This window comes from Gobio gobio (assembly GCF_949357685.1).
Source record: "Gobio gobio genome assembly, chromosome: 1".
Classification (NCBI taxonomy): domain Eukaryota; kingdom Metazoa; phylum Chordata; class Actinopteri; order Cypriniformes; family Gobionidae; genus Gobio; species Gobio gobio.
The window spans coordinates 74,047,153-74,075,089 of record NC_137097.1 but is presented as its reverse complement, the minus strand read 5'-3'; the positions used below and the strand labels follow the sequence as shown (position 1 = coordinate 74,075,089).

Here is a 27,937-nt window from a genome sequence, read left to right as displayed (position 1 = left end):
TGCAATTACCGCCATAAAACACCAGAAGAAGAAGAGGCGCTGCAGTTCTTCTTCCGGCCTGCAGGCGGCGGCGGTGTGTCACTCAAACGTACGAGCGCTGACTGCAGATGAAATGCAATATGGCGGAGCGGCACTGAAATAAACCTAAACTGTGCGGAAAAACATCGGGATTAAACCCCGAAATCCTGCCGATTCATCCCACAATCCGCCCGATCTGCGATCATAATCACATACGGACTCGCGGCTCGATAAATCGCGTTCGTCGTTAAAGGTGTTTTTGTTTACGCGGCGATACTTTACGCTCACAGTTTAAGACAAACGCGCTTATTATTATTTGATTTTCGTCTTTATAACGTGCGTTTGCGAGTCATTCTTTATCACTTCACTTTAGTGCAGAAACACGGACCTGTAAAATCACAGGCCTGAATGTGAAAGGGTTGTTTATTGTTTTATTAAACATCAACACGATGGAGAAAAGGCAGCATAAATCCGACAAACACCACCATCGCCACCGGCACCGCCAGTCCTCCAGCTCCTCCAGCGGCAGCGGGGAGTCCGGCGGCAGCAGCCCGGCCCACGGGGCGCCCAAAGCGGCCAACGCCTTCGCCAACGACGGCAGCTTCATGGAGATGTTCAAGAAGAAGATGGAGGAGGAGGAGAAGAGGAAGAGGGAGACCGAGGAGGAGGAGAAGACGAAGAGTCCTGAAGCGGCTCAGGACAAGAAGCCTGTTAGCATGAGCAGCATTGTAAGGGCGGCAGTGGAGGCGCTTTACATTAGTGTAACACACACACACACACACACACACACACACACACACACACACACACACACACACACACACACACACACACACACACACACACACACACACACACACACACAGGGTCCTGGCCGCTTCCTAAAGCCCGTGTAACGCTCTGAGTCTGTTCCCTTATTAACTCAGGTGGGCAAGCGGAGGGGAGGCGCGCGTTTGGCCCTCAAGACCGGGATGGTGGCCAAGAAACAGAAACTGGACTCCGAGGTGAGAAACAACAATATCCTACACACTCATTGTCATTCAGTCACACGGTATCTACCATAAGGTGCGTTCACGCCATGTCGGATTTACGAGATTACGACTTGTAAAAAGCGTCTTCGTGGTACTCTACAATGTGTGAACTGGGGATTTGCCGACTTTGCCTTCATGTGCTCTCGGAATTAAATGATTAGTTCGCTTTTAAATAAACTTTTGCTGATAATTTCCTCACCCCCATGTCATCCAAGATGTCCATGTCTTTCTTTCTGCAGTCGAAAAGAAATTAAGGTTTTGGATGAAAACAGTCCAGGGTTTTTCTCCATATAATGGACTTCAATGGGCTCCAAACGGTTCAAATGACAGTTTCAGTGCAGCTTCAAAGGGCTTTAAACGACACCAGATGATGAATAAGGGTCTTATCTAGACAAACCATCAGTTTCTGAGAGAAACCCAGCAGTATTTATGCTATTATTTTACCTCTTATCAGACGAGCGTGATCATCTCTGAGCTCTGCCATAACTTCCGCTTAGTGAGGTCAAAATACGAGCCTGATCATAGATATATACGTAGATGCCTCATTAGCGCCTGCACGGATCAGTGGAATGAGGCATCTACGATCGATATATCTATGATCAGGCTCGTATTTTGACCTCACTAAGCGGAAGTTATGGCTGAGCTCAGAGAGGATCACGTTCGTCTGATAAGAGGTAAAATAATAGCATAAATACTGCTGGGTTTCTCTCAGAAACTGATGGTTTGTCTAGATAAGACCCTTATTCATCATCTGGTGTCGTTTAAAGCACTTTGAAGCTGCACTGAAACTGTCATTTGAACCGTTTGGAGCCCATTGAAGTCCATTATATGGAGAACAATCCTGGAATATTTTCATCCAAAACCTTAGTTTCTTTTCGACTGCAGAAAGAAAGACATGGACATCTTGGATGACCTGGGGGTGAGTAAATTATCAGCAAAAGTTTATTTAAAAGTTAACCTTTAACGTAAATACGAGTTTCCTAGGTAAAAATTGCACATGAACGCCCACCACTTTCGAAATTTGAATGCGATTAGCTCGTAATCACGACTTCAGAAGTGGGAATTGTCAAATCTCCGAGAGCACGTGAAGGCAGGATTAGTGTTGGCATAGAAACGCATCAGTCCGAGGAACAGCTCCGAGTTGTCATCTCGTAATTACGACATTGAGTGAACTCAGCCTATATAGTATGTGAATAAACAGTATGCAGGCAGAGTCGCGTCTGAATACACACACTAGGCAAAAAGTAACCGGATCTACTTCTTTCGATGGACACTTTATTATCCCATGAGGCCACAGGAGAGGGTTTATGTATGGCAGTGGTGGGTCATCTAATAGTAACAACACGGCGAATGTAGTACATCTGGATTTTATTCATACTCACCACTATATACTAGGGCTGTCAAAAGATTAATCGCATCCAAAATAAAAGTTTGTGTTTAGATAATATATATGTGTGTGTACTCTGTTAATTATTATTTCTATATAAATACACACACAAGCATGTATATATTTAAGAAAAAAATATTATTTTTATATATAAAACATTTATATTTATATATATTATAGATTATATAAATGTATATACATGCAAATATTTCTTAAATATATACATGAATGTGTGTGTATTTATATATAAATAATAATTAACAGAGTGTACACACATATATTATGTAAACACAAACTTTTATTTTGGATGCGATTAATCGCGATTAATCTTTTGACAGCCCTAATATTTACAGAACACACTTTTTAGCGGTTGTAAAGTAAATTAAAATGTAGTATCTGCTCAGTTTGTGATTTCGGACGCATGCTAGTCCCGACTTAAAGGCACAATATGTAATTTTTCCGTCTCTTATTCAAAACCCCTTGATTTCGCAGAGCTTTTATTATGCCACTGCCGCCGCTCATGAGTATGTGGGGTAATCAGTGTTGGGAGTAGCACGTTACAAAAGTAATGCATTACAGTAACATTACTTTTTGCTGTAACGCAGTAGTGTAAGGCATTACTAATCAATTTTCACTAATGTTTTACTCGTTACATGTCCAGTAACGTTTGCCCAGTTGCAAAACGCAGTAATGCTTAAAGTGTGTCCACACTTTTAGCCCAAAATGTAATTGTTAAAAAAAACAAAATAGCAAGACCGCGAGACATTAAGACTAAATGACAGCTTCTGATATATTTGTGTAGCGATTTATTTAATTAATCTCCCTCTTGCTGGTGTTTGTATTGTGTGATATAGTCCAGTGAAGGCGTGTATAGGGAAGGTTTTACAGGAGTACATGATTTCGGCCTCTGTTAAGTTCTCATTCTCACAGCGTTTGTCTCAATCAGCAGAGCGTTGTTCCAGCACCCATCTGTGGACTCGCTCCTCCAGCTCTGGCCATCTTGCTTTCAGTCCGCGATTAGCTTTCTTTGTTTTCTTCATTACAGTTAAAGTAACCTCTGCTTTTCGCCAGTCCCTCACAAGTTTCTCACTCACTCCAAACTTTCTTTCTGCTGCTCGATTGCCGTTTTCGGCTGCATATTTGACTAACGTTACCTGCAGTTTGAAATTTGCAGAATAGGATTTTCTTTTTGGGGGGCATTTTGTTTGTGTTCAGTCTTTCTCAGTTGTCTTTATTTCAGTTAACAGGTTTTCAGGGATAGGCTACAGGAGCAGCATAGAGCTCCCTCTCGCGGCTGTAGACGTAGCTGAATGTTTATTCTTGTCAGTCAGTATGAATTCATTTTGATATAAGTCGCACCGGACTAGAGCCCGACCAATAAAGGATTTTAAGGCTGATACCAATACAAATATTTTGTCATTTAAAAATCTGATATTCCGATATATCAGCCTATATATATATATATATATATATAAAAAATAAAATAACAAACGCCAACACTCAATGTGTTTGAAACGCCAACACTCAATGTGTTTGAAACGCCAACACTCAATGTGTTTGAAACGCCAACACTCAATGTGTTTGAAACGCCAACACTCAATGTGTTTGAAACGCCAACACTCAATGTGTTTGAAACGCCAACACTCAATGTGTTTGAGCGGTGTTTTGTCCGTTTCTTTTTTCTTTTAAATATTCATTTATCGGCCATCATAAATGCCGATACAGATAGTTTGGAAAGCCGATATATCGGTCGGGCTCTACACCGGACTATAAGTCGCAGGACCAGCCAAACTATGAAATAAACATGGTACTCGCTGTAAATCAAGAAAATGAGATTTAAACAATAAGACTAACTGTTGAGCTGTAGAACAATAATTCTGTCAGAACCACTATCGTCAAAGATGATACACAATTAGCATATAGTTTGGATTGGCCGGTATGGTTCGGCTCTAGGCAAGAACTCCCTGCGCATCCATGAGCAGCAATAGCCCCCCCTTAGGGTAAACAGAACCAACACAATGTATTGCAGATAGTATTAATGATGACATTAAATGTGCAAAATTATTCGGGGAATTTAGTCTTATTCAAGGGGGAATCAGATGCCAAATCCTGACTGGATGAGAGGTGGAGCTGGGGATGGAGGAGGGCAAATGAGCTCTGGAGAACATGATAGCTGCTGATAGTACTGAAGGAGCTTATATATGAGTGCTGTGATGGACGTCGTGTTCCTATAAGTAGACGTGATCAGCTGATGCGTGATCTGCCAGAACTAACACTACGCTTGATTTAGTTTTCTGTCCATGAATGTATCCAAACCATGGGAGTCAGATAGGGATGCACCGGTTGACCGGCCAAAAACCGGAACCGGCCGGTTTTTGCTTCTAGCGTGCGATCGGCAACTGGCCGGTTTTCTTTGTATTTTTCTGCCGATTTATCCAGAAGTGCGCCTGCGTGCACATACGCCTATATTGCAATCATTCGCGAACATGTCACTTGTGTGTTACAAACGGAAACTGGAGAACTGAGGGAAGAGACGAGATCCGCTGAAGGGAATGAAGAGCCGCTTTCCTGCGCGAGCTGAAGTTGCGCGAGCTCACCTCTCCGCGCCTGCACAAGCGCAGATAGTGAGAGTTTGTTCAGCTCAGATTCTCACGTGTTGGATCGGATGAGAACGAAACAGACTAACTTGTGACAAAGCCGAAATACTTCTTTTTGTAGCCTAAAGGAGAACATGCATGCACTTTAGAAATTAAATACTATCAGTTCTGTAGCCTATAGGATGATCATTTATATTTGGTAACACTTTAGAATAATGGTCATTAGTTAACTACATTAGTTAACATTAACTAATAATGAACTGCACTTATAAAGCGTTTATTAATCTTTGTTAATTTCAACATTTACTAATGAGAGAACTGCATTATTAAAATCTTGTTAACGTTAGTTAATGCACTGTGAACTAACATGAACAAACCATGAACAGCTGGATTTATATTAACTAACGTTAACAAAGATGAACTAACTATGAGCAGTACATTTATTCCTGTATTTGTTCATGGTAGTTAATACATTAACTAATGTTAACTAATGACCATTATTCTAAAGTGTTACCTTTTATTTTACCTTAAAATTACATTGACTTAATTTGATTTAAAAAGCACCTGCTGTAGCTTCTTAGTTTTTTTCGTTGCACTAAACATTTGATTTAACATTTTGGAACAATTATCTACTTTGGTTTTATTTAATTTCACTGGTAAAGACTTTTTTTCTTTACACTGAATTTATAAACAAATGCTGATTTAAGTAACATCTTTGTTTGGATTGCAAAATATGCAGTTGTAGCCTTTAATTTCACCTTTCAGCCTTTTAATTTCCAATTAAATTTCCCGTTAATTTCAGATTGCGGACTTGTTTTCATTAGCCAAAAGCCAATTTAGCCTGTTAAATACCAAATAAAAATCTTGTTCATGTATACTTTCATTACTGTATTGTGTAAAAAAAAATCGGTATCGGAATCGGCCAGTTTTCTTGAAAAAAATCGGCATCGGAATCGGCCATGTAAAATCATGATCGGTGCATCACTAGCGTCAGAGCCATCGTATGTGGGTGGGACAAGACCCATCCATTTTTAAGACCAATGATATTGGACCCACTCCCTTTAACTGTCTCTAAATCGGCGCATGTCTGTTCACCGACCCCTAACCGATAAACACTTTATTATTAAACACGCGTTAGATGCTTTACTGATGTGTGATGGGATAATGGAGAAGAGCGAGTTCAGCAAAAGGCGTTATTTGTATCCCTTGCTGATTTAGTCAATTTGCCCACTTTCAAAGAAATGAAAGGGCTATCATTTTAATGGTAGGTTTATTTTAATGGATAGAGACAGAATATCAACCAAAAAAACACATTATGTAAAGTTTATAAACTGATTTGCATTTGATTGAGTGAAATAAGTATTTGATCCTCTACCATCCAGCGAGTATTCTGCCTCAGAGATTAGTCCTGTCACTTTAAGACGGTGCTCATTTTGTGTATAAAAGATACCCGTCCACAGAATCTGTATCTTCCACTCCAACCGCAACAAGACCAAAGAGTCATACAACATAAACAGTCATTTTATGTCGCAGCAGGATTCATATTTAAACGATCTTTTGCGGTTTAATATTCACAGACGCTAACAGAATAAACTTACCTCACAATCCTCGGCTGGATCCGTGGCTCTTAAAACGATGTAAAGTACACGCACTGAACTTGATGTGTTTATGCGAGTCGATGTGGGCGAAGATACTCGCAGGATTGTGTCAGTATTTGAATCTCAGAAGAGCGTGCGCACATTAGTGGGTAATAAAGGCGCTCTTAAACGACTGACATCTCTCTCTTCTCAAACAGATTACATAAACGGAGAATGTGCTTGCGATATGATTTAAAACCTGACATTTCAACGTTTCTTTAGACATGTGTCTCATGTTTGTGTGACAAGTATTCACTAAGTTACAGTTCATTTTCTGAAGAGTATCAGATTGGACTTTTTTGAGAGAGAGGCTGCAGATCGCGCATCTTGTTTGTTTTCTTTATTTAGCAAAAAGCACAACATTTTGTTTTTATTGTGAGTGTACACAAATAAAAGTAGAAACGTAACCGGTTATAATGATGTATAACACTTGCCTGAATGACCAAAATCGACAGATTATTTTGAATCTCTTTCGCAATAAGAAAAAAACAAGGTGAAGGCGCCGGTGCCTGGTTAAAAGTGCTTATTTCTCTGGATTTAAAAATTCTTGGAAACATTTGGAATAATTCAACAAAATATAAAACATTGTTGTAGTGTTTTTTTAGTATATATTAATCCAAACATCTTACATATTGTGCCTTTAATGAACAGTTGCTATGCGACAACAACGATCTGCTTTATTTTTTGCGTTCACTCTGGAAAACGTTTTTTTTTTTTTTTTGTGGGTTTGCGGCAGTTGTGTATGGAAGCAAATTTCTTCCACATAAAAAATTATGCTTTAATAAAACTTAATGATGACATGCTAAGTTATACTTGTGATGTTATAGCTGAGATTATTACATACTAAATCATAATTATAAGATTTAAACTTTCTCATAAAATTGACTTTTTTTGATTTGTCATTAACATTTGTCATACATTTCTGCCTTTATAACTGAGGGGATTATAATCAGAGTGTGAAAATGTTTATATGGAAAATATTTTTCTCCTGGTCCTTATTTTAAGTAGTTCATAAAAAATATAAATAATTATCGATATTGACCGATATGAATATATCGTGATAAAGTTTTCAGCCATATCGCCCAGCCTTACATTAGTATGACGTTTTAGATCATAATTTTGACCATGATTAGTTTTAGATCATAATTTTGACCATGATTAGTTTTAGATCATAATTTTGACCATCATTAGTATAACGTTTTAGATCATAATTTTGACCATGATTAGTTTTAGATCATAATTTTGACCATCATTAGTATAACGTTTTAGATCATAATTTTGACCATGATTAGTATGACTTTTTAGATCATAATTTTGACCATGATTAGTATGACTTTTTAGATCATAATTTTGACCATGATTAGTATGATGTTTTAGATCATAATTTTGACCATGATTAGTATGACTTTTTAGATCATAATTTTGACCATGATTAGTATGACTTTTTAGATCATAATTTTGACCATCATTAGTATGACTTTTTAGATCATAATTTTGACCATGATTAGTATGACGTTTTAGATCATAATTTTGACCATGATTAGTATGACGTTTTAGATCATAATTTTGACCATGATTAGTATGACGTTTTAGATCATAATTTTGACCATGATTAGTATGACTTTTTAGATCATAATTTTGACCATGATTAGTATGACTTTTTAGATCATAATTTTGACCATGATTAGTATGACTTTTTAGATCATAATTTTGACCATGATTAGTATAACGTTTTAGATCATAATTTTGACTATGATTAGTATGACGTTTTAGATCATAATTTTGACTGATTAGTATGACGTTTTAGATCATAATTTTGACCATCATTAGTATAACGTTTTAGATCATAATTTTGACCATCATTAGTATGACGTTTTAGATCATAATTTTGACCATGATTAGTATGACTTTTTAGATCATAATTTTGACTATCATTAGTATGACGTTTTAGATCATAATTTTGACTGATTAGTATGACGTTTTAGATCATAATTTTGACCATCATTAGTATAACGTTTTAGATCATAATTTTGACCATCATTAGTATGACGTTTTAGATCATAATTTTGACCATGATTAGTATGACTTTTTAGATCATAATTTTGATCATGATTAGTATGACTTTTTAGATCATAATTTTGACCATGATTAGTATGACTTTTTAGATCATAATTTTGACCATGATTAGTATGACTTTTTAGATCATAATTTTGACCATGATTAGTATGACTTTTTAGATCATAATTTTGACTATGATTAGTATGACGTTTTAGATCATAATTTTGACTATGATTAGTATGACGTTTTAGATCATAATTTTGACCATGATTAGTATGACGTTTTAGATCATAATTTTGACTGATTAGTATGACGTTTTAGATCATAATTTTCACCATGACTTTTTAGATCATAATTTTGACAATGATTAGTATGACGTTTTAGATCATAATTTTGACTATGATTAGTATGACGTTTTAGATCATAATTTTGACTGATTAGTATGACGTTTTAGATCATAATTTTCACCATGACTTTTTAGATCATAATTTTGACCATGATTAGTATGACGTTTTAGATCATAATTTTGACTATGATTAGTATGACGTTTTAGATCATAATTTTCACCATGACTTTTTAGATCATAATTTTGACAATGATTAGTATGACGTTTTAGATCATAATTTTGACTATGAATAGTATGACGTTTTAGATCATAATTTTGACTATGAATAGTATGACGTTTTAGATCATAATTTTGACCATGATTAGTATGACGTTTTAGATCATAATTTTGACTATGAATAGTATGACGTTTTAGATCATAATTTTGACTATGATTAGTGTGACGTTTTAGATCATAATTTTCACCATGACTTTTTAGATCATAATTTTGACCATCATAAGTATGACGTTTTAGATCATAATTTTGACCATGATTAGTATGACGTTTTAGATCATAATTTTGATCATGATTAGTATGACTTTTTAGATCATAATTTTGATCATGATTAGTATGACTTTTTAGATCATAATTTTGACCATCATTAGTATGACTTTTTAGATCATAATTTTGACTATCATTAGTATGACTTTTTAGATCATAATTTTGACCATGATTAGTATGACTTTTTAGATCATAATTTTGACTATGATTAGTATGACTTTTTAGATCATAATTTTGACCATGATTAGTATGACTTTTTAGATCATAATTTTGACTATGATTAGTATGACTTTTTAGATCATAATTTTGACCATCATTAGTATGACTTTTTAGATCATAATTTTGACTATGATTAGTATGACTTTTTAGATCATAATTTTGACCATGATTAGTATGACTTTTTAGATCATAATTTTGACTATGATTAGTATGACTTTTTAGATCATAATTTTGACTATGATTAGTATGACTTTTTAGATCATAATTTTGACTATGATTAGTATGACTTTTTAGATCATAATTTTGACCATGACTTTTTAGATCATAATTTTGACCATGATTAGTCTGACTTTTTAGATCATAATTTTGACCATGATTAGTATGACTTTTTAGATCATAATTTTGACCATGACTTTTTAGATCATAATTTTGACCATGATTAGTCTGACTTTTTAGATCATAATTTTGACTATGATTAGTATGACTTTTTAGATCATAATTTTGACCATGACTTTTTAGATCATAATTTTGACCATGATTAGTATGACTTTTTAGATCATAATTTTGACTATGATTAGTATGACTTTTTAGATCATAATTTTGACTATGATTAGTATGACTTTTTAGATCATAATTTTGACTATGATTAGTATGACTTTTTAGATCATAATTTTGACCATGACTTTTTAGATCATAATTTTGACCATGACTTTTTAGATCATAATTTTGACCATGACTTTTTAGATCATAATTTTGACTATGATTAGTATGACTTTTTAGATCATAATTTTGACTATGATTAGTATGACTTTTTAGATCATAATTTTGACTATGATTAGTATGACGTTTTAGATCATAATTTTGACTATGATTAGTATGACGTTTTAGATCATAATTTTGACTATGATTAGTATGACTTTTTAGATCATTATTTTGACCATGATTAGTATGACTTTTTAGATCATAATTTTGACCATCATTAGTATGACATTTTAGATCATAATTTTGACCATGATTAGTATGACTTTTTAGATCATAATTTTGACTATGATTAGTATGACTTTTTAGATCATAATTTTGACCATGATTAGTATGACTTTTTAGATCATAATTTTGACTATCATTAGTATGACATTTTAGATCATAATTTTGACCATGATTAGTATGACTTTTTAGGTCATAATTTTGACCATGATTAGTATGACTTTTTAGATCATAATTTTGATCATGATTAGTATGACGTTTTAGATCATAATTTTGACCATGATTAGTATGACTTTTTAGATCATAATTTTGACCATCATTAGTATGACGTTTTAGATCATAATTTTGACCATGATTAGTATGACTTTTTAGATCATAATTTTGATCATGATTAGTATGACTTTTTAGATCATAATTTTGACTATGACTTTTTAGATCATAATTTTGATCATGATTAGTATGACTTTTTAGATCATAATTTTGACTATGACTTTTTAGATCATAATTTTGACCATCATTAGTATGACTTTTTAGATCATAATTTTGACTATGATTAGTATGACTTTTTAGATCATAATTTTGACTATGACTTTTTAGATCATAATTTTGACCATGATTAGTATGACTTTTTAGATCATAATTTTGACCATGACGTTTTAGATCATAATTTTGACTATGATTAGTATGACGTTTTAGATCATAATTTTGACTATGATTAGTATGACTTTTTAGATTATAATTTTGACTATGATTAGTATGACTTTTTAGATCATAATTTTGACCATGATTAGTATGACGTTTTAGATCATAATTTTGACCATGACGTTTTAGATCATAATTTTGACCATCATTAGTATGACTTTTTAGATCATAATTTTGACCATCATTAGTATGACTTTTTAGATCATAATTTTGACCATCATTAGTATGACTTTTTAGATTATAATTTTGACTATGATTAGTATGACTTTTTAGATCATAATTTTGACCATGATTAGTATGACTTTTTAGATCATAATTTTGACTATGAATAGTATGACGTTTTAGATCATAATTTTGACCATGATTAGTATGACGTTTTAGATCATAATTTTGACCATGATTAGTATGACTTTTTAGATTATAATTTTGACTATGATTAGTATGACTTTTTAGATCATAATTTTGACCATGATTAGTATGACTTTTTAGATTATAATTTTGACCATGATTAGTATGACGTTTTAGATCATAATTTTGACCATGACGTTTTAGATCATAATTTTGACCATCATTAGTATGACTTTTTAGATCATAATTTTGACCATCATTAGTATGACTTTTTAGATTATAATTTTGACTATGATTAGTATGACTTTTTAGATCATAATTTTGACCATGATTAGTATGACGTTTTAGATTATAATTTTGACTATGATTAGTATGACTTTTTAGATCATAATTTTGACTATGACTTTTTAGATCATAATTTTGACCATGATTAGTATGACTTTTTAGATCATAATTTTGACCATCATTAGTATGACTTTTTAGATCATAATTTTGACCATCATTAGTATGACTTTTTAGATCATAATTTTGACCATGATTAGTATGACTTTTTAGATCATAATTTTGACCATCATTAGTATGACTTTTTAGATCATAATTTTGACTATGACTTTTTAGATCATAATTTTGACTATCATTAGTATGACTTTTTAGATCATAATTTTGACCATGATTAGTATGACTTTTTAGATCATAATTTTGATCATGATTAGTATGACTTTTTAGATCATAATTTTGACTATCATTAGTATGACTTTTTAGATCATAATTTTGATCATGATTAGTATGACTTTTTAGATCATAATTTTGACCATGATTAGTATGACGTTTTAGATCATAATTTTGACTATCATTAGTATGACTTTTTAGATCATAATTTTGATCATGATTAGTATGACGTTTTAGATCATAATTTTGACTATCATTAGTATGACTTTTTAGATCATAATTTTGATCATGATTAGTATGACTTTTTAGATCATAATTTTGACTATCATTAGTATGACTTTTTAGATCATAATTTTGATCATCATTAGTATGACGTTTTAGATCATAATTTTGACCATGATTAGTATGACGTTTTAGATCATAATTTTGACCATCATTAGTATGACTTTTTAGATCATAATTTTGACCATGATTAGTATGACTTTTTAGATCATAATTTTGATCATGATTAGTATGACGTTTTAGATCATAATTTTGACCATGATTAGTATGACTTTTTAGATCATAATTTTGACCATGATTAGTATGACTTTTTAGATTATAATTTTGACTATCATTAGTATGACTTTTTAGATCATAATTTTGACCATGATTAGTATGACTTTTTAGATCATAATTTTGACCATGATTAGTATGACGTTTTAGATCATAATTTTGACCATGATTAGTATGACTTTTTAGATCATAATTTTGACCATGATTAGTATGACGTTTTAGATCATAATTTTGACCATGATTAGTATGACGTTTTAGATCATAATTTTGACTATGACTTTTTAGATCATAATTTTGACCATGATTAGTATGACGTTTTAGATCATAATTTTGACTATGACTTTTTAGATCATAATTTTGACCATGATTAGTATGACTTTTTAGATCATAATTTTGACTATGACTTTTTAGATCATAATTTTGACCATGATTAGTATGACGTTTTAGATCATTATTTTGACCATGATTAGTATGACTTTTTAGATCATAATTTTGACTATGACTTTTTAGATCATAATTTTGACTATGACGTTTTAGATCATTATTTTGACCATGATTAGTATGACTTTTTAGATCATAATTTTGACTATGACTTTTTAGATCATAATTTTGACTATGACTTTTTAGATCATAATTTTGACCATGATTAGTATGACTTTTTAGATCATAATTTTGACCATGATTAGTATGACTTTTTAGATCATAATTTTGACTATGACTTTTTAGATCATAATTTTGACTATGACTTTTTAGATCATAATTTTGACCATGATTAGTATGACTTTTTAGATCATAATTTTGACTATGACTTTTTAGATCATAATTTTGACCATGATTAGTATGACGTTTTAGATCATAATTTTGACTATGACTTTTTAGATCATTATTTTGACCATGATTAGTATGACTTTTTAGATCATAATTTTGACCATGATTAGTATGACTTTTTAGATCATAATTTTGACTATGACTTTTTAGATCATAATTTTGACCATGATTAGTATGACTTTTTAGATCATAATTTTGACTATGACTTTTTAGATCATTATTTTGACCATGATTAGTATGACTTTTTAGATCATAATTTTGACTATGACTTTTTAGATCATAATTTTGACCATGACGTTTTAGATCATAATTTTGACCATCATTAGTATGACTTTTTAGATCATAATTTTGACCATGACGTTTTAGATCATAATTTTGATCATGATTAGTATGACGTTTTAGATCATAATTTTGACCATCATTAGTATGACTTTTTAGATCATAATTTTGACCATCATTAGTATGACTTTTTAGATCATAATTTTGACCATCATTAGTATGACTTTTTAGATTATAATTTTGACTATCATTAGTATGACTTTTTAGATTATAATTTTGACTATGATTAGTATGACTTTTTAGATTATAATTTTGACTATGATTAGTATGACTTTTTAGATCATAATTTTGACCATGATTAGTATGACGTTTTAGATCATAATTTTGACCATGACGTTTTAGATCATAATTTTGACCATCATTAGTATGACTTTTTAGATCATAATTTTGACCATGACGTTTTAGATCATAATTTTGACCATCATTAGTATGACTTTTTAGATCATAATTTTGACCATGACGTTTTAGATCATAATTTTGACTATCATTAGTATGACTTTTTAGATCATAATTTTGACCATCATTAGTATGACTTTTTAGATCATAATTTTGACCATGACGTTTTAGATCATAATTTTGACCATGATTAGTATGACTTTTTAGATCATAATTTTGACTATCATTAGTATGACTTTTTAGATCATAATTTTGACCATGATTAGTATGACGTTTTAGATCATAATTTTGACCATCATTAGTATGACTTTTTAGATCATAATTTTGACCATCATTAGTATGACTTTTTAGATCATAATTTTGACCATGACGTTTTAGATCATAATTTTGACCATCATTAGTATGACTTTTTAGATCATAATTTTGACCATGATTAGTATGACTTTTTAGATTATAATTTTGACTATGATTAGTATGACTTTTTAGATCATAATTTTGACCATGATTAGTATGACGTTTTAGATCATAATTTTGACCATGACGTTTTAGATCATAATTTTGACCATCATTAGTATGACTTTTTAGATCATAATTTTGACCATCATTAGTATGACTTTTTAGATTATAATTTTGACTATGATTAGTATGACTTTTTAGATCATAATTTTGACCATGATTAGTATGACGTTTTAGATCATAATTTTGACTATGATTAGTATGACTTTTTAGATTATAATTTTGACTATGATTAGTATGACTTTTTAGATCATAATTTTGACCATGACATTTTAGATCATAATTTTGACTATCATTAGTATGACTTTTTAGATCATAATTTTGACCATCATTAGTATGACTTTTTAGATCATAATTTTGACCATGATTAGTATGACTTTTTAGATCATAATTTTGACCATCATTAGTATGACTTTTTAGATCATAATTTTGACCATCATTAGTATGACTTTTTAGATCATAATTTTGACCATGATTAGTATGACTTTTTAGATCATAATTTTGACTATCATTAGTATGACTTTTTAGATCATAATTTTGATCATGATTAGTATGACGTTTTAGATCATAATTTTGACTATCATTAGTATGACTTTTTAGATCATAATTTTGACTATGATTAGTATGACTTTTTAGATCATAATTTTGACCATGATTAGTATGACTTTTTAGATCATAATTTTGACTATCATTAGTATGACTTTTTAGATCATAATTTTGACTATGATTAGTATGACTTTTTAGATCATAATTTTGACTATGATTAGTATGACTTTTTAGATCATAATTTTGACTATCATTAGTATGACTTTTTAGATCATAATTTTGACCATGATTAGTATGACTTTTTAGATCATAATTTTGACTATCATTAGTATGACTTTTTAGATCATAATTTTGACCATGATTAGTATGACTTTTTAGATCATAATTTTGACCATGATTAGTATGACGTTTTAGATCATAATTTTGACCATGATTAGTATGACGTTTTAGATCATAATTTTGACTATGATTAGTATGACTTTTTAGATCATAATTTTGACCATCATTAGTATGACTTTTTAGATCATAATTTTGACTATGATTAGTATGACTTTTTAGATCATAATTTTGACTATGATTAGTATGACTTTTTAGATCATAATTTTGACTATGATTAGTATGACTTTTTAGATCATAATTTTGACCATGATTAGTATGACTTTTTAGATCATAATTTTGACTATGATTAGTATGACGTTTTAGATCATAATTTTGACCATGATTAGTATGACTTTTTAGATCATAATTTTGACTATGATTAGTATGACTTTTTAGATCATAATTTTGACTATGATTAGTATGACTTTTTAGATCATAATTTTGACTATGATTAGTATGACTTTTTAGATCATAATTTTGACCATGATTAGTATGACTTTTTAGATCATAATTTTGACTATGATTAGTATGACTTTTTAGATCATAATTTTGACTATGATTAGTATGACTTTTTAGATCATAATTTTGACCATCATTAGTATGACTTTTTAGATCATAATTTTGACTATGATTAGTATGACGTTTTAGATCATAATTTTGACCATGATTAGTATGACTTTTTAGATCATAATTTTGACTATGATTAGTATGACTTTTTAGATCATAATTTTGACCATGATTAGTCTGACTTTTTAGATCATAATTTTGACTATGATTAGTATGACTTTTTAGATCATAATTTTGACCATGACTTTTTAGATCATAATTTTGACCATGACGTTTTAGATCATAATTTTGACCATGATTAGTATGACTTTTTAGATCATAATTTTGACTATCATTAGTATGACTTTTTAGATCATAATTTTGACCATGATTAGTATGACGTTTTAGATCATAATTTTGACCATCATTAGTATGACTTTTTAGATCATAATTTTGACCATCATTAGTATGACTTTTTAGATCATAATTTTGACCATGACGTTTTAGATCATAATTTTGACCATCATTAGTATGACTTTTTAGATCATAATTTTGACCATGATTAGTATGACTTTTTAGATTATAATTTTGACTATGATTAGTATGACTTTTTAGATCATAATTTTGACCATGATTAGTATGACGTTTTAGATCATAATTTTGACCATGACGTTTTAGATCATAATTTTGACCATCATTAGTATGACTTTTTAGATCATAATTTTGACCATCATTAGTATGACTTTTTAGATTATAATTTTGACTATGATTAGTATGACTTTTTAGATCATAATTTTGACCATGATTAGTATGACGTTTTAGATCATAATTTTGACTATGATTAGTATGACTTTTTAGATTATAATTTTGACTATGATTAGTATGACTTTTTAGATCATAATTTTGACCATGACATTTTAGATCATAATTTTGACTATCATTAGTATGACTTTTTAGATCATAATTTTGACCATCATTAGTATGACTTTTTAGATCATAATTTTGACCATGATTAGTATGACTTTTTAGATCATAATTTTGACCATCATTAGTATGACTTTTTAGATCATAATTTTGACCATCATTAGTATGACTTTTTAGATCATAATTTTGACCATGATTAGTATGACTTTTTAGATCATAATTTTGACTATCATTAGTATGACTTTTTAGATCATAATTTTGATCATGATTAGTATGACGTTTTAGATCATAATTTTGACTATCATTAGTATGACTTTTTAGATCATAATTTTGACTATGATTAGTATGACTTTTTAGATCATAATTTTGACCATGATTAGTATGACTTTTTAGATCATAATTTTGACTATCATTAGTATGACTTTTTAGATCATAATTTTGACTATGATTAGTATGACTTTTTAGATCATAATTTTGACTATGATTAGTATGACTTTTTAGATCATAATTTTGACTATCATTAGTATGACTTTTTAGATCATAATTTTGACCATGATTAGTATGACTTTTTAGATCATAATTTTGACTATCATTAGTATGACTTTTTAGATCATAATTTTGACCATGATTAGTATGACTTTTTAGATCATAATTTTGACCATGATTAGTATGACGTTTTAGATCATAATTTTGACCATGATTAGTATGACGTTTTAGATCATAATTTTGACTATGATTAGTATGACTTTTTAGATCATAATTTTGACCATCATTAGTATGACTTTTTAGATCATAATTTTGACTATGATTAGTATGACTTTTTAGATCATAATTTTGACTATGATTAGTATGACTTTTTAGATCATAATTTTGACTATGATTAGTATGACTTTTTAGATCATAATTTTGACCATGATTAGTATGACTTTTTAGATCATAATTTTGACTATGATTAGTATGACGTTTTAGATCATAATTTTGACCATGATTAGTATGACTTTTTAGATCATAATTTTGACTATGATTAGTATGACTTTTTAGATCATAATTTTGACTATGATTAGTATGACTTTTTAGATCATAATTTTGACTATGATTAGTATGACTTTTTAGATCATAATTTTGACCATGATTAGTATGACTTTTTAGATCATAATTTTGACTATGATTAGTATGACTTTTTAGATCATAATTTTGACTATGATTAGTATGACTTTTTAGATCATAATTTTGACCATGATTAGTATGACTTTTTAGATCATAATTTTGACTATGACTTTTTAGATCATTATTTTGACCATGATTAGTATGACGTTTTAGATCATAATTTTGACCATGATTAGTATGACTTTTTAGATCATAATTTTGACCATGATTAGTATGACTTTTTAGATTATAATTTTGACTATCATTAGTATGACTTTTTAGATCATAATTTTGACCATGATTAGTATGACTTTTTAGATCATAATTTTGACCATGATTAGTATGACGTTTTAGATCATAATTTTGACCATGATTAGTATGACTTTTTAGATCATAATTTTGACCATGATTAGTATGACGTTTTAGATCATAATTTTGACCATGATTAGTATGACGTTTTAGATCATAATTTTGACTATGACTTTTTAGATCATAATTTTGACCATGATTAGTATGACGTTTTAGATCATAATTTTGACTATGACTTTTTAGATCATAATTTTGACCATGATTAGTATGACTTTTTAGATCATAATTTTGACTATGACTTTTTAGATCATAATTTTGACCATGATTAGTATGACGTTTTAGATCATTATTTTGACCATGATTAGTATGACTTTTTAGATCATAATTTTGACTATGACTTTTTAGATCATAATTTTGACTATGACGTTTTAGATCATTATTTTGACCATGATTAGTATGACTTTTTAGATCATAATTTTGACTATGACTTTTTAGATCATAATTTTGACTATGACTTTTTAGATCATAATTTTGACCATGATTAGTATGACTTTTTAGATCATAATTTTGACCATGATTAGTATGACTTTTTAGATCATAATTTTGACTATGACTTTTTAGATCATAATTTTGACTATGACTTTTTAGATCATAATTTTGACCATGATTAGTATGACTTTTTAGATCATAATTTTGACTATGACTTTTTAGATCATAATTTTGACCATGATTAGTATGACGTTTTAGATCATAATTTTGACTATGACTTTTTAGATCATTATTTTGACCATGATTAGTATGACTTTTTAGATCATAATTTTGACCATGATTAGTATGACTTTTTAGATCATAATTTTGACTATGACTTTTTAGATCATAATTTTGACCATGATTAGTATGACTTTTTAGATCATAATTTTGACTATGACTTTTTAGATCATTATTTTGACCATGATTAGTATGACTTTTTAGATCATAATTTTGACTATGACTTTTTAGATCATAATTTTGACCATGACGTTTTAGATCATAATTTTGACCATCATTAGTATGACTTTTTAGATCATAATTTTGACCATGACGTTTTAGATCATAATTTTGATCATGATTAGTATGACGTTTTAGATCATAATTTTGACCATCATTAGTATGACTTTTTAGATCATAATTTTGACCATCATTAGTATGACTTTTTAGATCATAATTTTGACCATCATTAGTATGACTTTTTAGATTATAATTTTGACTATCATTAGTATGACTTTTTAGATTATAATTTTGACTATGATTAGTATGACTTTTTAGATTATAATTTTGACTATGATTAGTATGACTTTTTAGATCATAATTTTGACCATGATTAGTATGACGTTTTAGATCATAATTTTGACCATGACGTTTTAGATCATAATTTTGACCATCATTAGTATGACTTTTTAGATCATAATTTTGACCATGACGTTTTAGATCATAATTTTGACCATCATTAGTATGACTTTTTAGATCATAATTTTGACCATGACGTTTTAGATCATAATTTTGACTATCATTAGTATGACTTTTTAGATCATAATTTTGACCATCATTAGTATGACTTTTTAGATCATAATTTTGACCATGACGTTTTAGATCATAATTTTGACCATGATTAGTATGACTTTTTAGATCATAATTTTGACTATCATTAGTATGACTTTTTAGATCATAATTTTGACCATGATTAGTATGACGTTTTAGATCATAATTTTGACCATCATTAGTATGACTTTTTAGATCATAATTTTGACCATCATTAGTATGACTTTTTAGATCATAATTTTGACCATGACGTTTTAGATCATAATTTTGACCATCATTAGTATGACTTTTTAGATCATAATTTTGACCATGATTAGTATGACTTTTTAGATTATAATTTTGACTATGATTAGTATGACTTTTTAGATCATAATTTTGACCATGATTAGTATGACGTTTTAGATCATAATTTTGACCATGACGTTTTAGATCATAATTTTGACCATCATTAGTATGACTTTTTAGATCATAATTTTGACCATCATTAGTATGACTTTTTAGATTATAATTTTGACTATGATTAGTATGACTTTTTAGATCATAATTTTGACCATGATTAGTATGACGTTTTAGATCATAATTTTGACTATGATTAGTATGACTTTTTAGATTATAATTTTGACTATGATTAGTATGACTTTTTAGATCATAATTTTGACCATGACATTTTAGATCATAATTTTGACTATCATTAGTATGACTTTTTAGATCATAATTTTGACCATCATTAGTATGACTTTTTAGATCATAATTTTGACCATGATTAGTATGACTTTTTAGATCATAATTTTGACCATCATTAGTATGACTTTTTAGATCATAATTTTGACCATCATTAGTATGACTTTTTAGATCATAATTTTGACCATGATTAGTATGACTTTTTAGATCATAATTTTGACTATCATTAGTATGACTTTTTAGATCATAATTTTGATCATGATTAGTATGACGTTTTAGATCATAATTTTGACTATCATTAGTATGACTTTTTAGATCATAATTTTGACTATGATTAGTATGACTTTTTAGATCATAATTTTGACCATGATTAGTATGACTTTTTAGATCATAATTTTGACTATCATTAGTATGACTTTTTAGATCATAATTTTGACTATGATTAGTATGACTTTTTAGATCATAATTTTGACTATGATTAGTATGACTTTTTAGATCATAATTTTGACTATCATTAGTATGACTTTTTAGATCATAATTTTGACCATGATTAGTATGACTTTTTAGATCATAATTTTGACTATCATTAGTATGACTTTTTAGATCATAATTTTGACCATGATTAGTATGACTTTTTAGATCATAATTTTGACCATGATTAGTATGACGTTTTAGATCATAATTTTGACCATGATTAGTATGACGTTTTAGATCATAATTTTGACCATGATTAGTATGACGTTTTAGATCATAATTTTGACTATGATTAGTATGACTTTTTAGATCATAATTTTGACCATCATTAGTATGACTTTTTAGATCATAATTTTGACTATTATTAGTATGACGTTTTAGATCATAATTTTGACCATGATTAGTATGACGTTTTAGATCATAATTTTGACCATGATTAGTATGACTTTTTAGATCATAATTTTGACTATGATTAGTATGACTTTTTAGATCATAATTTTGACCATCATTAGTATGACTTTTTAGATCATAATTTTGACTATGATTAGTATGACTTTTTAGATCATAATTTTGACTATGATTAGTATGACTTTTTAGATCATAATTTTGACTATGATTAGTATGACTTTTTAGATCATAATTTTGACCATGATTAGTATGACTTTTTAGATCATAATTTTGACTATGATTAGTATGACGTTTTAGATCATAATTTTGACCATGATTAGTATGACTTTTTAGATCATAATTTTGACTATGATTAGTATGACTTTTTAGATCATAATTTTGACTATGATTAGTATGACTTTTTAGATCATAATTTTGACTATGATTAGTATGACTTTTTAGATCATAATTTTGACCATGATTAGTATGACTTTTTAGATCATAATTTTGACTATGATTAGTATGACTTTTTAGATCATAATTTTGACTATGATTAGTATGACTTTTTAGATCATAATTTTGACCATCATTAGTATGACTTTTTAGATCATAATTTTGACTATGATTAGTATGACGTTTTAGATCATAATTTTGACCATGATTAGTATGACTTTTTAGATCATAATTTTGACTATGATTAGTATGACTTTTTAGATCATAATTTTGACCATGATTAGTCTGACTTTTTAGATCATAATTTTGACTATGATTAGTATGACTTTTTAGATCATAATTTTGACCATGACTTTTTAGATCATAATTTTGACCATGACGTTTTAGATCATAATTTTGACCATGATTAGTATGACTTTTTAGATCATAATTTTGACTATCATTAGTATGACTTTTTAGATCATAATTTTGACCATGATTAGTATGACGTTTTAGATCATAATTTTGACCATCATTAGTATGACTTTTTAGATCATAATTTTGACCATCATTAGTATGACTTTTTAGATCATAATTTTGACCATGACGTTTTAGATCATAATTTTGACCATCATTAGTATGACTTTTTAGATCATAATTTTGACCATGATTAGTATGACTTTTTAGATTATAATTTTGACTATGATTAGTATGACTTTTTAGATCATAATTTTGACCATGATTAGTATGACGTTTTAGATCATAATTTTGACCATGACGTTTTAGATCATAATTTTGACCATCATTAGTATGACTTTTTAGATCATAATTTTGACCATCATTAGTATGACTTTTTAGATTATAATTTTGACTATGATTAGTATGACTTTTTAGATCATAATTTTGACCATGATTAGTATGACGTTTTAGATCATAATTTTGACTATGATTAGTATGACTTTTTAGATTATAATTTTGACTATGATTAGTATGACTTTTTAGATCATAATTTTGACCATGACATTTTAGATCATAATTTTGACTATCATTAGTATGACTTTTTAGATCATAATTTTGACCATCATTAGTATGACTTTTTAGATCATAATTTTGACCATGATTAGTATGACTTTTTAGATCATAATTTTGACTATCATTAGTATGACTTTTTAGATCATAATTTTGACCATGATTAGTATGACTTTTTAGATCATAATTTTGACCATGATTAGTATGACGTTTTAGATCATAATTTTGACCATGATTAGTATGACGTTTTAGATCATAATTTTGACTATGATTAGTATGACTTTTTAGATCATAATTTTGACCATCATTAGTATGACTTTTTAGATCATAATTTTGACTATGATTAGTATGACTTTTTAGATCATAATTTTGACTATGATTAGTATGACTTTTTAGATCATAATTTTGACTATGATTAGTATGACTTTTTAGATCATAATTTTGACCATGATTAGTATGACTTTTTAGATCATAATTTTGACTATGATTAGTATGACGTTTTAGATCATAATTTTGACCATGATTAGTATGACTTTTTAGATCATAATTTTGACTATGATTAGTATGACTTTTTAGATCATAATTTTGACTATGATTAGTATGACTTTTTAGATCATAATTTTGACTATGATTAGTATGACTTTTTAGATCATAATTTTGACCATGATTAGTATGACTTTTTAGATCATAATTTTGACTATGATTAGTATGACTTTTTAGATCATAATTTTGACTATGATTAGTATGACTTTTTAGATCATAATTTTGACCATCATTAGTATGACTTTTTAGATCATAATTTTGACTATGATTAGTATGACGTTTTAGATCATAATTTTGACCATGATTAGTATGACTTTTTAGATCATAATTTTGACTATGATTAGTATGACTTTTTAGATCATAATTTTGACTATGATTAGTATGACTTTTTAGATCATAATTTTGACTATGATTAGTATGACTTTTTAGATCATAATTTTGACCATGATTAGTATGACTTTTTAGATCATAATTTTGACCATGACTTTTTAGATCATAATTTTGACCATGATTAGTCTGACTTTTTAGATCATAATTTTGACTATGATTAGTATGACTTTTTAGATCATAATTTTGACCATGACTTTTTAGATCATAATTTTGACCATGATTAGTATGACTTTTTAGATCATAATTTTGACTATGATTAGTATGACATTTTAGATCATAATTTTGACCATGATTAGTATGACTTTTTAGATCATAATTTTGACTATGATTAGTATGACTTTTTAGATCATAATTTTGACTATCATTAGTATGACTTTTTAGATCATAATTTTGATCATGATTAGTATGACGTATTGCAACAATATTTCAGAAGTATTAATAGTAAAGTCCTATGATTTAATTTTCAATACAATCAAAAGACACAGACACAAGTAGTATGTGAATGAAGAGCGAGCGCATCTGTTGTGATGCTGATCCCATCAGTGAATCTGAGATGGAAATAATGCCAGATGTTTTGATATGAATATTCTTTATTTCCACACCCAAGTTTGAGTGGTAGTGTGTGTAGTATTTGACTCATCTGTGTGTGTGTGTGTGTGTGTGTGTGTGTGTGTTTAATGCAGGTGGAGGCTGGGAAAGGAGACGCCTGGACAAAATACATGGCAGAAGTGAAAAAGTATAAAGCGCATCAGTGTGGAGACGATGATAAGACCAGACCACTGGTCAAATAGACTGGAGCTCTTCCTGTGGACACACTGCCACATCCTCATCCTCTCACACACACACACACACACACACACACTCACTCTCTTTTCCTTCAAGTCTTTGTTTGCAGATTGAGTTTTACCTTGTGCGCCGTGTTTGCCGTTGGTTATTTTCGAGGTTCTCTGCAGTGTATTCTTCAGCCCATGGCATTAGAGCATCTCCTTCACCTTGTTGATATTTTGTACTCCACATATTTGGTACTTGAATATGTCGATTGATGATGGAATTAAAGTCACAGTACCGCAGATTCGCTCGTGTGTCCTCACATCTTTACACACTTTACCACAGTTAGGGTCCCATATCAAAAACGCACATCATCCCGGATCTTTCTGAAGTTAATCTGCGCCTTTGTATAACTTCTGTAGACGTCGCTTTCAATGTCATGTTTTTGACTGTCAATTTAAACAGACCAACAGTTTAGACTCAAACTTGACTAAAATAATCTAAATTATGACAGTGAGAATTATGAATACATTGAGTCAAAATGACAAAATTGACATTGAAAATATATTTTTGCATAATTTTTCCAAATTTTGACCCATTTTATTCATAATTCTCACTGTATTATGAATAAATTGACAGTAAAAATGACGTTTAAAACTAAATCGAGTTGAAATTGATGTCATTTGGTCAAAATGTGGGCTTGTGTCAATTTCGACTTACGTAAAAATTGACAAATATACATATTTAAATCATGTCAATTTACAGTCATGATGAAATGTGGAAATTATGTAAATAATTAAAAGGCTGTCAATTAATTTTTTTAAATGTCATATGTGGACTGTCATAATTTAAAGTGTTTACTTTTACATCAAAATTGTCTTGTCGTCCGTGTGCACTCAATTTTGACATATAAAAGCATTTTTTTTTTAAATTGTCAATTTCAACTCAATTTAGTTTATTCAGAATTCTCACTGTATTTTTTATTTGACTGTCAAAATGACGACTGACTCAATTTTGACTTTGTAAATGTAGACCGTCATAATTTAGGTTTTTTAAATATAATTTGTCAATTTAGACAGTTCTAATTTAGCTTTTTTTAGTCATAATTTGCACTTTCAATTTAAACATTGTCATAAGTCAATGTACACAATGTCATAATTTTCACCTATGACAATGTTTAAATTGAAAGTGCAAATTATGACTAAAAAAATCTAAATTATAACGGTCTAAATTGACAAATATTTAAAAAAACTAAATTATGGCATACTAGCACTATATTTACTTGTCAAAACTGACATATGTCATTATTTTTACTTATGACATCAATTTAGACATGTCATGATGAAAAGTGGAAATTATGTAAATAATTAAAAGGCAAGTCAATTCATTAATTTAAATGTTGTAATGTGGACTTTTTCTGTAATAATTTTGGCTTTTTTTGGCACTCAATTTTGACATGTAAATAGTGCGAGTACTAAAACTAAATATGACGTTTACAATTACATAAATCTGACTCATTTTGTCAAAATATGGGTTTATGTCAGTTTTGACAAGTAAATATAGTGCTACTATGCCATATTTTGCTGCTTTATCTGTTGCTAATTGTCCAGAATTTAACTGCATTTTATATTAAATTACTTGCAATGTGCAATATAGACAGCATCAAAAACAAGCAACAAGACAAGAATCTTTATTTTTATTTAAATGCCAGAATGGTCATGGCCAATAGTACTTGACTTTAGTCCGACAGTGAGAGTTTATGGTCTGGCAGCTCATTTAATAAAAACCATGAAGATCTTAGAAATGGAAGTGATTATTAAAGAAATCATCATATTTCTACGAGTTTAAATTGATGACCTGTTTGTTGAAGCGACTCCACATGGCATTCAGTTCGAGCACATGTACTCAAAACTACTATTTGAGACCCAAAATCACCTGCAATGTGCACTAAAACAGGCTTTCCAAAAGAGAAAATCCCAGAGCGAACATGTGATAAACACACATCACAAAACCGGTTTTTACTAAGGCTTCTGCATTTTTATTTCGCACGTGTCCTGAAACGCAAGTAAACAAATCCTGAAAGTTCAAGTATATTACAATCGCCGCCCATCCGCCTGCCATTTGGTTTTCAGTTTGTTTCGACTTTAAAGGGGGCGTTTCGTTCGTGAACAGCACCAGAGACACTGACCTACACGAGAGAGGGAGGCACACACACACACACACACACTCGACACATTAAAAAACTCATTTACAGAAGCTGCGCGCTAATGAACATGCAAACACACACGCACGTTTCCCTCCCCGTCCACAGTGATTAGGTCCGTCTGTGTAAACATTGATACATATGTACAACTGACGCATCATTATTCAAACTAATACATTATTCATGATATTCAAATGCGTATAAAAAACAGTTCCGTCTCATTGGACAGCCAGCAGATCATGCATAAAAGCGGGCGGAGTCAGTCGGCACTGGATCCGCCAGCCGTCGGGGTTGGGTGGTGTCATAAGGACTTCCTCTGCAAGTCTCCGCCCTGCGTTTGATTGACATCTGCACAGATAGAGAGAGCGGTCACATGGTTGAACACGGGCGGCGTTTCGCAAACAGAAGAGGATGAAGCGGCCAACGAGAAGAC

At 29.8% G+C, this 27,937-nt stretch overlaps 2 protein-coding genes across 3 annotated transcripts in view; one reads left to right on the top strand and one right to left on the bottom strand.

Moving 5' to 3' along the window:
- Positions 1 to 80: 80 nt before the first annotated feature.
- Positions 81 to 27,822, top strand: trir (telomerase RNA component interacting RNase). Its single transcript, XM_079815224.1, has 5 exons — positions 81 to 746; positions 945 to 1,022; positions 25,217 to 25,737; positions 25,816 to 25,987; positions 26,846 to 27,822. Exons 1-3 carry the CDS (start codon positions 468 to 470, stop codon positions 25,322 to 25,324), a joined length of 465 nt encoding a protein of 154 aa, XP_079671350.1. The 5' UTR covers positions 81 to 467; the 3' UTR covers positions 25,325 to 25,737; positions 25,816 to 25,987; positions 26,846 to 27,822.
- Positions 26,976 to 27,937, bottom strand: part of ubn2b (ubinuclein 2b) — a 33,840-nt gene continuing 32,878 nt past the window's right edge. For both annotated transcript variants that reach the window (XM_079814095.1, XM_079814096.1), the window contains one exon: positions 26,976 to 27,852. In XM_079814095.1, coding sequence (XP_079670221.1) covers positions 27,806 to 27,852 — 47 coding nt within the window. In that variant the 3' untranslated portion in view covers positions 26,976 to 27,805. The remainder of the gene's footprint in view (positions 27,853 to 27,937) is intronic.